Source organism: Schistocerca serialis, chromosome 4, assembly GCF_023864345.2.
Source record: "Schistocerca serialis cubense isolate TAMUIC-IGC-003099 chromosome 4, iqSchSeri2.2, whole genome shotgun sequence".
In the NCBI taxonomy this organism is placed as follows: Eukaryota; Metazoa; Arthropoda; class Insecta; order Orthoptera; family Acrididae; genus Schistocerca; species Schistocerca serialis.
In genome coordinates, this window is record NC_064641.1 from 458,076,686 (window position 1) to 458,092,301 (window position 15,616).

The 15,616-nt window shown below is 43.4% G+C and overlaps 1 protein-coding gene across 1 annotated transcript in view; it reads right to left on the reverse strand.

The window, feature by feature from the left end:
• Nucleotides 1–15,345, reverse strand: part of LOC126474535 (protein yellow-like) — a 116,460-nt gene extending 101,115 nt beyond the window's left edge. The window contains exon 1 of the mRNA XM_050102007.1: nucleotides 15,168–15,345. Within this exon, the coding sequence (XP_049957964.1) occupies nucleotides 15,168–15,345 (178 nt within the window). The remainder of the gene's footprint in view (nucleotides 1–15,167) is intronic.
• Between the last annotated feature and the right edge of the window lie 271 nt (nucleotides 15,346–15,616).

The following is a 15,616-nucleotide window of genomic DNA, read 5'->3' on the forward strand; positions in this document are numbered from 1 at the left end:
TGTCTGCTTAACAACTCAGGGATACTTTTTTGTGGTTGAAGACAGTATGTTCAGCTGGAAAAATATTTTGAAAAAATAGTATACGAAATTTTTCTGTGTTCTTAACTATTCTGGCGATCTGTTACAGCCTTTTGCACCAGAATAAAATACTCTGTTGTGAAATCTACATGAGATATATAAAATTTATTTTTGCTTCTGTTATTGTTCTGAACTGCACAGTACATCCTAAATTCAGTCTTATTTTTAACTACAAATAGCATGAGGACAAGCGTGTTTTATAAAGAATCGAACCACCACATATATATTTGCACTGAAAGAAGCCATGTCAAAATATTGGGAATACAACAAATTCATGGCGATTGTGTCATGATTTTAAGAGCGACCATGGTAGTGCAAATCTAATAGTGTTGAAGTTTGGAATAACAAGGAATATTATCCTGGAAGTCTCGAAAGGGATAGTGAAATTGATGGAGAATACTCCATGACTTTTGGCATAGAAATGTGACTCACGCAAGAGGATGGATTATCACAACTCCAACATAATAATAAAAGAAGCACTGGATGCAGCAAGCGAAGCAGAAGAAGGAATTAACATCGAAATAACAACGATTGTACCGCCCTTTGCAGGTGATGTAACATTAACTGCTGAAAATCTAGATGACCTGAAAATACTTGCAAGGAAGCAGAGGAAGTTGGATTAGAGGTAAATGACGACAAAAAAATTCATGTGCTTGGAAATAAGGTACAAGACAAAACACTGGAATCCATGCAGATTGACGTGTTTCGAGAAGCAGAAGAGTTTAAATATCTGAGAGCAGTAATAACAGAAATCATGGTAAACAAGAAATAGAAACGAAGATCAAAGCGGCATCCAGAGCGTCATATTCATTCAACGAATTTCCGTCATTCAAATATTTTTCAAGAGGAGGAGGACATGTGAAGCTATAATCATCTCAGTATTACTATACAGGGCGGAATTATGGAGAATAGATAAGCATACAGAGAGAAAGACAATGGCTTTTGAAAATAAAATCCTGTGGAAGATCTTTGGACCTATTTTTAAGGGAGGAGAATGGCGAAGAAGAAAGAACAGGGAGCTCAAAGAAACATATAATGAACCAAATCTTGTTGCGGAACCCAAGATGAGGAGGCTAAGATGGGCCAGTCACGTCTATGGACGTGAGGAGGGATCAAGACGCAAAGGACGAAACCTATGGGTAGAACAAAAATAAGATGGGGAGACTAGCGGTCAAGTTTCTTCATATACATTGAGGAAGGGAAGAAGATGCCAAGGACAGAACGCTGACTAGGAGGTTACTTCAGGAGATCAAAAACCGACTGCGGTTTGTAGGATCAGCAGAGTAAAAGCAAGTCGCGTTATCGAGCGTATGTATTGGGACGTACGTGTAAGCACAGATCTACACCATAAATAATTTTTTGACCTTAACTGATCTGCCCCAGAAGATTATGTCATAGGGCAGTTTTGAATAGAAGTTTGCCAAGTATGCTAGCGATTCCATTTGCAAGTCGACACAATGAGAAATATTACCAAGTGAAAAACTGAGTATGTTGACAGCGTCCTGAACGGATTCTTAGGACGGGGAGGGTGCAGGGATCGGACGATGGAAGCTCCGCCCACCTGGTAGCCAAGGAGGACGAGGCAGTGAGGCGGTGGGGGGGGGGGGGGGGGGGAGAGGGGGCACAAGCCGCGATACCGTCATGCCACTACACATGTGCTTACTTGTTTGGTTCCGGACGTCATGACATTCATTTCCTAATGGCTATGGCAAAAAAGGCATTTCTGGCCAAGAGAAGTCTACTAATATCAAATACCGGCCTTAATTTGAGGAAGAAATTTCTGAGGATGTACGTCTGGAGTACAGCATTGTATGGTAGTGAAACATGCACTGTGGGAAAACCGGAACAGAAGAGAATCGAAGCATTTGAGATGTGGTGCTATAGACGAATGTTGAAAATTAGGTGGACTGATAAGGTAAGGAATGAGGAGGTTCTACGCAGAATCGGAGAGGAAAGGAATATGTGGAAAACACTGATAAGGAGAAGGAATAGGATGATAGGACATCTGCTAAGACATAAGGGAATGACTTCCATGGTACCAGAGGGAGCTGTAGAGGGCAAAAACTGTAGAGGAAGACAGAGATTGGAATAGTCAAGCAAATAATTGAGGACGTAGGTTGCAAGTGCTACTCTGAGATGAAGAGGTTAGCACAGGAAAGGAATTCGTGGCGGGCCGCATCAAACCAGTCAGTAGACCGATGACAAAAAAAAAAAAAGAAAACAAAAAAACAAAAAAAAAACGGTACACTGGGATACTTTATTGTACGATCGCCACAGTTGGCAGCGGATTGACACAAAACATCAGTGGGACAAAGTCGACCGACTTCTATTGATTTATGCCGATGCAGAGCTAGGGAGCTCAGATTCAGAGCGTTGTGAACAAATAGTAGGTAGGACTGGGCTTTTAGATTAAATTATCCATATGCCTGGTTCCACCTAAGCTTATTATCCACCTAGACGCCTCATTCTGGTACCTGTACGTCATATTGTTTTGTTTGGAACTGAATAACGTGAGCTTCTGTATGGTGAAGTGTTGAATTATTTCGAATGACGAAGTTGTAAAACTGGTCGCATTTAGTATAGTATTTGGGCATTTTATCATTATATTAATGTTATTAGTAAATATCACAGTTTTTGAAACTTGTAAAGTCTTTGGTAAATTATTTATATGGGTAACGAAGAGGCGTATCTACAGCACCGAGCCCTGTGGACCTCCAGATTTAATGTTACCACACGCGGAATTTAGCCTTATTCCTGTGTCATCATTTATTAATTTGGTTCACTGTTTTCTACTGATACGATTCCTTCCATGCAAGGTGAATGCCTTCAGTGCTATATTGGTTTAGTTTCTTTAGTATAATTTTATGATTCACACAATTGTTTAAAGCTTCGAAGGGGTTACAAAAAATGTATCGTCACCACCACTTACAGATATTGGAGAAATAGATGAAAACACGCAAGAAATGCATACTTGAACATAAATGTAGAAGCTAGCCAAATCTGCAGATTGCACTGTTTTATTTGACCACGAACGGATTTCCTCAATACGTTGCAAGTGTCAGTTGTGGTCAAAACTGCGTTCCGTGTAGATGTGCGTTATGTCGAAGCTAAGTGAATTCGAACGTGTAAAAATTGTTGGTGCTCGCATGTTTGGTGCTTCCGTAACCAAGATAGGCGAAATGTCTGGCGTTTCAAGAGGCAACTTATCGAAGATTTATTCCACATATAAGGAAAGCAGCGAAGCTTCCCTTGCTAAGTCATAACATGGAGAAAGTTTGTGTTGAGTGAATTTGACGGAAGTCATTGAACAGGATTGTGATGAAAAATAAGAAGACTTCAGCGGCAGAAGTCACTGCAGAACTGACTGTCGCACTCTCGAATCAGCACCAAAACAACACGAAGGGAGCTCCATAAGCAAGGAACTGTAGGGCGCGCTGGGATTCCAAAACCACTCATCTTTGATGCCAATGCCTGCAATAGAAAAACGTGGTGTCGAAGCCACAAGACCTGGGCTACAGAGCAGTGGGAAAAAGGCATTTGGTCGGACGAGACATATTTCATACATTTTCTAACTTCTGGCTGAGTTTGTATCCTGCTTGTGCTGTCCAAAGCCTAGAGTACGGATTGCTTGTTGCCAAGAGTGACACTTGCCGGCGGTTTTGTGATGACTGGGACAGCCTTTTGGTGATATTCTATGGGTCCCATGTTTACTCTGAAAGGTCGCAATTACTGCCAAGGATTATGTGACTATTTTAGCTGGTCAGGTCCACCACGTGGTACAACATTTGTCCCCCATTGGTGACGCTGTGTTCCAAGACGACAGAGACGCTACGCACACATCTCGTATGACCTAGGACTGGTTTCGTGAGCATAACGATGAACTGTCGCATCTCCCCTTGCCATCAAAGTCACCCCATCTCAATATTATTGAGTATTTGTGGTCTACTGTGGAAAGAAGAGTACGTGATCGCTATTCACCTCCACCATCGTCACCTAAACTCGCCTCTATTTTACAGTAAGAATGGTACAAGATCCTTTGAAATCCCTATAGGACCTATATTTATCTAGTCCGAAACGACTGGAAGCTATATTCAATCCCAACGGTTTTCTTACACCGAATAGTCCGTGGTAATGTGTTGTGTTTTTCGTGTTTCCAAATTTTCGTCCATCCCCTGTATAACGTCGTTTGGTTGGTCGCTGATCTGTTCCTTGGTTTCAAATTGGCAGTATCAGTTTGGAAATTTTGTTGGTATATAAACTTTTACAGATGTATCAAGTATCTTTTTACATAATAGTCTTACGACTAAAACAGTAAACTGTTTGAAGAAGCGACGACACTGTCGAATGAAAATCCACTGGAAACTAAAATTTTAAAAGCCGACGGTATTCAGCTTTTGTAGAAATTCCTTCATGTACGTAATTTGGCAGGTAACTGTGCATTATATAGCCGTTTTCCCGAAAATGAAATAGTATTTCTGATGGAATCTACTAGAATATTGTCCGAAACACTCTATTAACCGAAAGTGAATTATTCTGGTTGTGACAAAGCTAAACACCATTTACTTTATCTTGAAATTTTTGAAATTTCCCTTTGTTGTGTGCTAGATGTTGTGATTCTCTTCAACGATCCAAGATTATGTAACGATTTGTGTATGCCATATATCGGTATTCTCTTGGAATCACTGCCCCATAGGAAGGACGCAAATCCTCGATGACATATTTAAAACCACGAGCTACGGTTAACTTGTACAAAATATTCTAAGGTCTGTTATTTTACGTCTCCGTCGTATTATCCCTCCATTTTGGACCAATCTGTTCGTGAGTTTATGGCAGACTCTTATGCTAATATTTGTCTTATTGACTGACTGCTACTTGTCCAATTCACGATCAATCGTTGCTTATACAACGATGGATGTGTCTGTATTTAAATTTATTTTCATCATTCTTTTAATTTCACGCATATTCCATTTCACTCAAGTCAGATGAGTTGCAAACGGTGTCTTGTTCATAATACATAATATCCGTTAGCTTTTAATTACTAATATCAGATATAAAAACCATGGCGGGTAACGTCCAGGGTCGGTTTCCAGGGAAAGAGGGCGAACTTGATAAATACTAGAGAAAAGGGTGAATATAATACGCATAGTGAAATCAGTCTGGATATTTTATACAAGAAAGCGCCATCAAGAAAGGATAGAACCAGACCATTGTCAGACCAGAGGTTCTGCATGCATCAGGAGCGCTGAGGTTGAGGAATGTGGCTGCCAACAGCTGAAGTTCAGGAGCCGGAAGGCGGCCGCGCGGAGGATGGTATCGGCCAGTCGTTACAGCGCCGCTGTCTCTCAAGGACCCACACGCACGTAAACTCATTAAGAACTTTGGGGTTCCTGGCGACGCGAACGCTGCTTCCACGCGATGCCTCCAGATCGTATCTCAATTCACAGTCATGTTCTGTTCGGCACGTTGTGCAAACAAGGCGCTTCCTGGGAGAAATCCGTTATATAATGCTTCCGGCGTTTGTATCTCATAGTTTTAGGAAGTCTGTAAGCACCTCTAAAGTAATGAGAAAAAAAATGCCTCAGTGCATCTCTAAAGATTTGATTTATGTCACTCAGCAGAGAATATTCATTCCAAATCAAAAGCAATAAACTTACTAAGCGCACTGAACTATGATTTGCATTTAATTGACAAGAACATTAATAACTGCATTAAGATGAGACAGTAAGAAATACGTCTTGCTACCGTCTTGTTTGGAAAAAAAAATTAAACCAGATGTGTAAAGTGGTTAACTTCGAGGTGCTGGAACTATGTTCCTTACGGTTCCACGAGAAAGCTTTGACTTACCGAGATGTAGAAGAACGAAAAAGGTTTGCAGATGATTACTTCCTTAAAAAAAGACCTGGTACAGTGCGAGTAATTACGATAGTGCAAGTAATGATAAACTGAAATAACAGGAGAAACTGGAGAAAAATAAAGTACACCGAATCTGATTACCAAAGTTGTGCCACTGTGTTGCCACTGTGATCTTCAACTCGAAGACTGGAAAGACTGATTTGATGCAGCACTTCATTCTTCATTTCATTACTAACGCAACCTGTGTCCTCTTGACTCTGTTTACTGTAATCAGGCCTTGATCTCTCTACGATTTTTCTCACGGTATTTCTTTCCATTACCAAATTAGATACTACTTTATGCATCACGACGCGTCCTATCAACAAGTTGTAACATAAAACTCTTTTCTTCCTAATTATCCTTCATTAGTTTCTCGATTTATGATAGTATCTTTTAACACAGGTTAATACGGGTGAATGCTCATCAAGTCTCAATGACTTTAGTGTATGGTTAGTTTATTTATAATCTGTATTAATACAAAAAAGCCTAATTTTGAGTAGTAGTAGTTGTTTAATATTTTTTGAATGAATATAGCTGAATACGTAGAGCTATTGGTGAAGTGACAGCGATTCGAGTTAGCTAAACTTGGCAAAACGTTGTTAGGCATTACAGGTACCGAGAGCGACATTTATGGCAGAAGATTCGAAGTAGTTCCGCTGTTTGCAGTCACTACCCCATGGTCTGAATTGCCGCAAGAGATGTATGTTTCATAAATAGTTACACTAGTGCAAACAAGTGAGTAATTAAAGAAAGACACATTTCTTTAAGTTTTTCCTCTGGCGTAATATTTCTAGGTTACTCATCGAAATCTTCAGGTTTTCCTATATTTTTATTGGTACTTAACACGGCTTCAACCTCTGTCTATAGGTATGTGTGAAGGACTGGCTAGTCGTTCTGGGCTTGGTATTCAACGCTAATATCCAACTGCTGTCTGGTCAAATTTGTTTGCAAGTATGACACAGGCACTGACTACGAGCAGTGAAAGACAGCAATATTAAAAGCAGCATCCAAGCTGACAACGACTTTACTTCCTTGCACTTGCTTCAGTATATTAAAGACTCAGTTTCTAGCGTTACTGGATTTTTGGCACATTTGAAATGGTGATGGTGGTTTTGTGTTTGGACATTTAACTAAGAAGCCTTTAGCGCCTGTGAGCTAATGGTGTAGATTAAGCATGAAGTTTCTCAACTGAGTCAGTTAAAACGCTAAAAGTTAACATAAAACGTATTCTACAACTTTTCCCTTGATTCACGCTTGCTCCCTGAGCAATGTTCTGTCACCTTGCTAATACCGCTCTTTCACATATACAAACTGTTACACACAAGTAGAATGTTAATTATGCCGCCAAAATATCACCAAATGACCACACAGGGAACAAATCTAAGTTAATATGTCAGATAATGACAATTGTGGAGAAAGCGAATAATGGAAAGGAGACTAAAACTTACTTTCAAATAGATAAGGAAGAATACCAGAAACTACACATAAATTTTGAAAAAAACATGTAACATTCATCCTATGGACACACTTCTAGAAGATCTACTACGCATACCCTTAAACTTTCGCATGCCGGAATCGTAGCATCACAAGCCCTGCAATCCGGCTGGCAGAGAATAGGTAATTCAGTGTGCACTGCTCCATTCTAAGACCTCTGTCTATCGAGACTCTCGAGAGAAGAGCGATAATAAGCACCGTGTTTTTGACAAATTGTGTTTCTTTTTGCCCTATCCGTCCATATATTCTCTCAATTGCACATAACAGGTCTCCTGAAAGGCATAGAAATGGAATGCAAAGGGGAATAAATTTATCCATGCTTGCTCCATCAGTTTGCATACATCCATGGATTCCCTCGCGATTTGGTAATCTATAGCGTCGAGTTTTTCTCCCATGTATTTGTAGGAACATCTGAACACCTACTAAGCTCTGAAGCGTTTTGTACCGTTTGACATATTCGTCCTGTGTCAAGTAATCACAAATAATAGTTCCTAGTAATAGAAATCACAAATAATAGTTCCTACAAATCAAGTTCCGTCTGCTCCACGGTCTTCAGAACTGGTTACAGATACGCATTGTATACGTAACATTGATTAGGAGGTTCGAGTCCTCCCTCGGGCATGGGTGTATGTGTTTGTCCTTAGGATAATTTAGGTTAAGTAGTATGTAAGCTTAGGGACTGATGACCTTAGCAGTTAAGTCCCATAAGAGTTCACACACATTCGTACATCTTTTTTTTGAACATTCATTAGGAACGCATGTCTTGAAGAAAATGAGGAGCATTTGAGAGAATCGTCTTGTACAAAGCTATCGGCGTAACTAACTGATGTCCCACTAAAATATTGTAAAATGTTTACAAGAAGATTAATTTTAGAGAGTGGGGTTTTCCTTACTTCATTAAATTTGTAATGGGGCGGACCTACTCAGCAGATGGGGCAGCGATCTGATCCAGCTGTGGGTTCCAACCTGTTCAGTCACACTAGTGTGACCACCTGTTAAAAGCCTCGATAATCTTGGGACCGATGACCTCAGCAGTTTGGTCCCATAGGAACTTACCACAGATTTCTAAATTTCCTCAATAATAGCCTTTTGAAGGGCGGACCGCTGAGACCCGTGCAGATAGAGAATCAGTGAGGTTCTGGAAGGTGCCGACAGGGATGCGGTGACATGCCGTCTCCAGTGCTGTGGCCATCTTTACTAAGTTTTTCCATTGAAGGTCCATGGAACGAACAGTCCGATCGAAGCGGTCCAACAGATTCTTGACTGGATTGAAACTGTGGAGTTTGGTGACCAGGGAGTACTGCAAACTGCTCCTGAATCTCTTCGAGGCACGGATGTGCACTGCGAGCTGTGTGACCTGTTGGACTGTCCTAATGGTAGATGCCAACGTGCTGAGAAAAAACAAATGCATGTAGAGTTGGATGTGGTCCCCAAGTATAGATGCATACTTATGTTGACCCATTGTCCCTTCCAGAATGACGAGATCACCCAGAGAATGTCACGGAAACATTGCACCCTCCCACGTTGGCCCTTTCGATGATTGTTGCAGGGTGGTTTGCTTCACGCCGTGCGTGCCAACGGGCAAATGTGTGATGGGGCAGAAAACGTGCTTCACCCGAAAAAGCAACCAGCGCGACTCAGTGGACGACTAGTTGCTCCATTGGCGTGCAGATTCCAGCCTCACCGCCCATGAACAGCTGTGACGTGGGTACATGAACCAGGAGCCAGCTGCGAAGCCCGTACGCAGTAACGTTCGCTGAACGGTCATTAAGAAGACACTTTTGGTAGTCCTTGGTTCATCTGGGCGGTCAGTTGCTCAACATCTGCACGTCCATTCGCTGGTACACAACTCCACAACTGTCGTTCATCAATGTCATCTATGGCCATTAGTGCACCGCTGTTGCCTCGGCGCCGATTTTCGATAGCGCCATTTTGCCATGCAGGCTTTAACCACGGCGGCACGCGAACTGTTTACAAACTTAGCCGTTTCAGAAACACTTCCACCCTTGGAAAGCCAGTGATCATTCCCTTTTGGATGTCAGATAAATCGGTCGGTTTCCGCATTATGACAACGACTGCACTGTTTTCCGCGACCTCCGACATGCTACTTATATCTGTCACTGCTTGTGCTGCCACCTGCCATCTGTGACTGGTTATTGCACGTTAGCGTCGAACATAGGCTGTGGTCCCTTCGATGTGATTGGAGCGTGTAATATTTCTCTGGTCCTTATCAAGCTCTGGAAGCCTGAATCTCTCTAGGCTTCTTCGTCGTTGTCAGTGGAGTGCCAGGCAGAAGTTACTCACTATTGGTAGAACAAAAGGAAAAGAAAAAGGTTAGTTAACTAAGAGAGATGAGCCTATAATTAGGGTGTCATCAAAGAATGTTGGCGCTGGATGGAAAGTGGCTGGGAATAAGCTCGTACTATACGTTCTTGTAGGCAACGTAATTCCCTCGTGGCTCACCGCTTTTGAAATCTTTCTATGAAAAAGTATAGCTTCAACGACAGCAGAATCATAGTCAAAATAGTTTGTCACGAACGTCTCGTGGGAGTCAAAAATTCTCAAGCCTTTTTACTAAAGTAATTGAGGAAGAGAAAGAATGTTTAGGTACACTACGTACGCTCCAGCTCACGCTGTATCGGTCTGAGCACAACAGTGCACGGTACTTGTATATTCCAAAAAGCCGCACGACATAACGTGATTTTTCAGGGAGGCATATCTCTGGTCCTATTGATCACAGTGGTCAAGTGCTTAGAACAGCCCCTGGCCTGGCGACCATTTCTCTACGTATCGGAAGAATTGGCATATTGTAGCTATCCTACTGCACAGGATCAAAATTTAAACATAACACCTCCTCCATCACACGAAAATAAGCAAATCGGGTGTTCTTTTGCAGTGGGTGTGGTCTAGGGTGGACCTTCGGCGGCTTTTAACAGCACAATTTTCTCATGGGTGGTTCCTGAGAAAACCCCGAAAAACCATGTTGTTTGGGTACGAAAAGCACCAATTGTGGGTTCAAATGGTCCTGAGCAGTACGGGACTTAACTTCTGAGGTCGTCAGTCCCCTAGAACTTAGAACTACTTAAACCTAACTAACCTAAGGACATCACACACATCCATGCCCGAGGCAGGATTCGAACCTGTGACCGTAGCGGCCGCGCGGTTTCAGACTGTAGCGCCTAGAAACGCTCGGCCACTCCGGCCGGCCCAATTGTGGTAATGGCCATTTGTATAATTGTTATTCGTAGGATATTGTCGAAATATTTACCATTTGTTCTTAAGCTGATGTTCCTGGTGAACTTCTAAACTGTTTTCGATATCGTTATCCGTTACAGAGATCCAGAGGCTCAAAGTTACCGTACTTACGAAGAAAACAGACGTTTTCATACCGTGGGCCGCAGTTATCTAAATAACCAAATAATTATATAACTAAACTGAGCAAATGGCTCAAGCTGTAACTGTACGTTCTTTAGACTTTAACTAGAATAGCCATTTTCCCATTTTAGAAAATCTGAAAAACCATGAGTTTTGGGTACGAAAATTACCAGTAGTGGGGACAGCCACTTCTATAATTTCTATTCACGGCAAATTGTCGAAATTTTTACCATATCTACTTAAAACAATATTCTTCGAGGACTTTGAAAATTTTTTTTGTATCATTATCCGTTATCGAGATCCAGAAGTTCAAAGTGACCGTACTTCCGCACGTAAAATTTGCACATGGTACTCGGTCCGAGGAACAAATGTAGTTTTAGCTGACGTAGTGAACATATGACAGGGGTTCTAGGGTCATCGCAAACTATGTCCTTAGTCACCATTTTTTCACCAATAGAACTTCGTAACGCGCCGTCTCTTTTAATGGGCACTGTATGCCTACTGAAATATTTCTAGTAAAGCTTTTAGTCTTGTAGGACACAAATCTTAAGCTGGGAGTTTTCAGTGAAGTGTAAACTATGAGGAAAGAACGCAGAACTAAAATGTAAAGGAAACGATTTTGTGTGGACCTCATATTTATAGTTTATATGTGTCAAAGTATATAAATAGGTCGAAGTACGTAAATAAATCGTAAAAACTATATTGACCCATAGAATTCGTTTCATACAAGCAGCACACCCTGTGTAACAGGAAAAAGAAGGGAAACAGTGGAAAAATGCTCATGTTGGAGCTAAAAGAAGAGAGAATATGTAACTCCTTAAAAGACTAAGAGAAAAGAGGGGAACCAGCTGCCTCAGTCGTCATTCCGCTTTCTTCAACAAAAATTTTGGCATGCGAATGTTTTCGCAGTTTTCGTGCTATAGGTTGTCTCAATCGTATTTAACATTAAACATTTTTACAAACTGATTATCAGTTTCAGTATCGTAGCTACAATCTTCAGGTCACACGTAGTGTTATAAATACAGTAGCAATGTACAACACTGTTGCATCACCCAGGACAATCTCATTTTAAAACCGCCAGATTAAAATCTATTACTACAGCCACGCTATCTGTGACAGCAGCTGAAACAAAAATGTGTATATCGAAACGCTTATGTAATTACTTACGCTACAATCAGTAGCTGCAAATAGAGATTTGCTGTGTAAGCCGCACTGTAATTCAAAGGAATAATTGCATAGACGCTTCACTGCATAAAAGGTTTTTAGAACGATGCACAGGCTCTATGCTTCAATTGCTGTCACTGATAGCGTGGATGAACATAAAAGTTTTTACGACACAACGGTGTTTTACACTGCTAGTTGCATTTATAATACACTCCTGGAAATTGAAATAAGAACACCGTGAATTCATTGTCCCAGGAAGGGGAAACTTTATTGACACATTCCTGGGGTCAGATACATCACATGATCACACTGACAGAACCACAGGCACATAGACACAGGCAACAGAGCATGCACAATGTCGGCACTAGTACAGTGTATATCCACCTTTCGCAGCAATGCAGGCTGCTATTCTCCCATGGAGACGATCGTAGAGATGCTGGATGTAGTCCTGTGGAACGGCTTGCCATGCCATTTCCACCTGGCGCCTCAGTTGGACCAGCGTTCGTGCTGGACGTGCAGACCGCGTGAGACGACGCATCATCCAGTCCCAAACATGCTCAATGGGGGACAGATCCGGAGATCTTGCTGGCCAGGGTAGTTGACTTACACCTTCTAGAGCACGTTGGGTGGCACGGGATACATGCGGACGTGCATTGTCCTGTTGGAACAGCAAGTTCCCTTGCCGGTCTAGGAATGGTAGAACGATGGGTTCGATGACGGTTTGGATGTACCGTGCACTATTCAGTGTCCCCTCGACGATCACCAGTGGTGTACGGTCAGTGTAGGAGATCGCTCCCCACATCATGATGCCGGGTGTTGGCCCTGTTTGCCTCGGTCGTATGCAGTCCTGATTGTGGCGCTCACCTGCACGGCGCCAAACACGCATACGACCATCATTGGCACCAAGGCAGAAGCGACTCTCATCGCTGAAGACGACACGTCTCCATTCGTCCCTCCATTCACGCCTGTCGCGACACCACTGGAGGCGGGCTGCACGATGTTGGGGCGTGAGCGGAAGACGGCCTAAAGGTATGCGGGACCGTAGCCCAGCTTCATGGAGACGGTTGCAAATGGTCCTCGCCGATACCCCAGGAGCAACAGTGTCCCTAATTTGCTGGGAAGTGGCGGTGCGGTCCCCTACGGCACTGCGTAGGATCCTACGGTCTTGGCGTGCATCCGTGCGTCGCTGCGGTCCGGTCCCAGGTCGACGGGCACGTGCACCTTCCGCCGACCACTGGCGACAACATCGATGTACTGTGGAGACCTCACGCCCCACGTGTTGAGCAATTCGGCGGTACGTCCACCCGGCCTCCCGCATGCCCACTATACGCCCTCGCTCAAAGTCCGTCAACTGCACATACGGTTCACGTCCACGCTGTCGCGGCATGCTACCAGTGTTAAAGACTGCGATGGAGCTCCGTATGCCACGGCAAACTGGCTGACACTGACGGCGGCGGTGCACAAATGCTGCGCAGCTAGCGCCATTCGACGGCCAACACCGCGGTTCCTGGTGTGTCCGCTGTGCCGTGCGTGTGATCATTGCTTGTACAGCCCTCTCGCAGTGTCCGGAGCAAGTATGGTGGGTCTGACACACCGGTGTCAATGTGTTCTTTTTTCCATTTCCAGGAGTGTACTACGTCTGATCTGAAGATAGTAGTTAAGCTACGGAAACTGGTCATTACTTTGTAAAAAATTTTAATGTTAAATTCGATTGAGATAATATATAGAAAATGTTTTATAAAAAGTATTTAAAATTTTTATAATTTTTTTTATTTTGCTATCCTTCATACGTCTTGCAGATAGTTTAGAATGGTTACACAGCCGAAACAACGTACTAGTTAACAACATAAAATAGGAGGTCGTGCTGAAAAGTAGTGCCTCGGAATTGTTATTCAGGTTTTTTAAATAAAACAAACGTTATTAACATTCTACGTCTTTAGCATTCATGTCTACATATTTGCCACGCTGTGGGGACAGAAGACTCCGAACTGCAGCGTATAAAATATCGATGTGTAACTTAACTATGCCGGTGTGTGATAAACAACGTACTGTAATTGAGTTTCGAATGTGAAGAGTTCATCCACACATGAAGCAACCTCTCCTGCAGCATAGCAATGCCAGACCACACACGAACGCTGCGACATCTGCAACAATCCGACGCCTTGTGTTCCACTGTAACTGATCATGCTCCATACAATCATCGAGTTAGCCCCATGTCATATTCATCCATTTCCAAAACTTAAGAACACCTTCGAGGATTTCGCTTGGACAGTGAGGATGCGGTGCAAGCTGAGGTGAGTCTGTGGCTCCGTCAATAATGTTAAACATCCTACAGTGACGGTATAAACAAACTGGTCTCTCGTAGGCAGAAATGTGTTCGTCGCTAGGATGATAAATATTTAGACATGAAGAATGAAGATGTAAAATGTTAAAAACGTTCGTTTTATTTAAAAAGCTGTCAGGGTTTTGACACAAAAAATTCGGAGGCATAACTATTCAGCTCGCCGTCGAAATAGGGTGGTTCAGCACTAACAGTAAGAGTCATTGTGGCGAACTGACTTCATTCAAGAAATTTATTCCAAGCGTGGTGGCGCAGCGGTAAGCACACTGGACTTGCATTCGGGAGGAGGACGGTTCAAACCCGCTTCCGGCCATCCTGATTTGGGTATGCCGTGAGTTCCCTAAATCGCTTCAGGCAAACACCGGGATGGTTCCTTTGAAAGGGCACGGCCGACTTCCTTTTCCATCCTCCCCTAAGCCGATGGGACCGATGACCACGCTGTTTAGTCCCCTCCCACAAATCAACCAACCAACGAAAAAGTTTGTCATGGTCTAGAAAGAGTATGGCAAACAAGAGAACTCCCACTGAAGCCCTTACTAGAGGTAAGCGGAAAAGCTACATCTCTGTGAGAGTCAAGAAGCAGCATCTTTATTCATACGGTAGTGAGTGAGGCGCTCGCTTACCGTCGGAAACTGCGAGGACCCAGAAGAACATTAGCGCCGAGGCGGCAGCCGTGGAGGTGGCGTGGCGCAGCATCCCGGGGGCGGTCGTGGGTCTGCGTGTGAGGGCGCGCGCTGCGAACTGCGGCGGCCGGCCGGCGGCTGGCGTTAAATAGGCGGCCGGCGGGCAGCGACGGGCGTCCCGCGGGAAAGCGACGCCTTGCGAAACGGAGGGGGCGGGGGCTGCGGCAGCAGCGCGCCGTGCCCTGTGTGCTGTGCCGCCGGCGAGGATCGCGGGCCGCAGCCGCCGGAAGTGGAAGCGGCCGGCCAATCACAGGTGCTGGACCGCAGGCTGTCAAAACCTCTGATGGGACAAATCGTCTCTGCTATGTGGCAACGCATACGTATCTGTTTCCTAGTGAACACCTCCGAGCAATACAGGGAGAGGTGCCTAAAACAGGCAACCTGTAACACGGTGGGACCTCAAAAAGTAAGTTACACATTGGGTTAAATAGAGCAGCAATCAGTCGTGGAATTAAGTTTTTTTTCTTTATTTAATTTCGATTCCCCCCCGAAGGGGGCGGGCTGGCAGCAGCTTAGTATGCCGCTCTTCAACCTACAGACTTTGTTTTAAAAAGGTGAAGGTAATAAATATTTTAAAAAAGGCGATAAA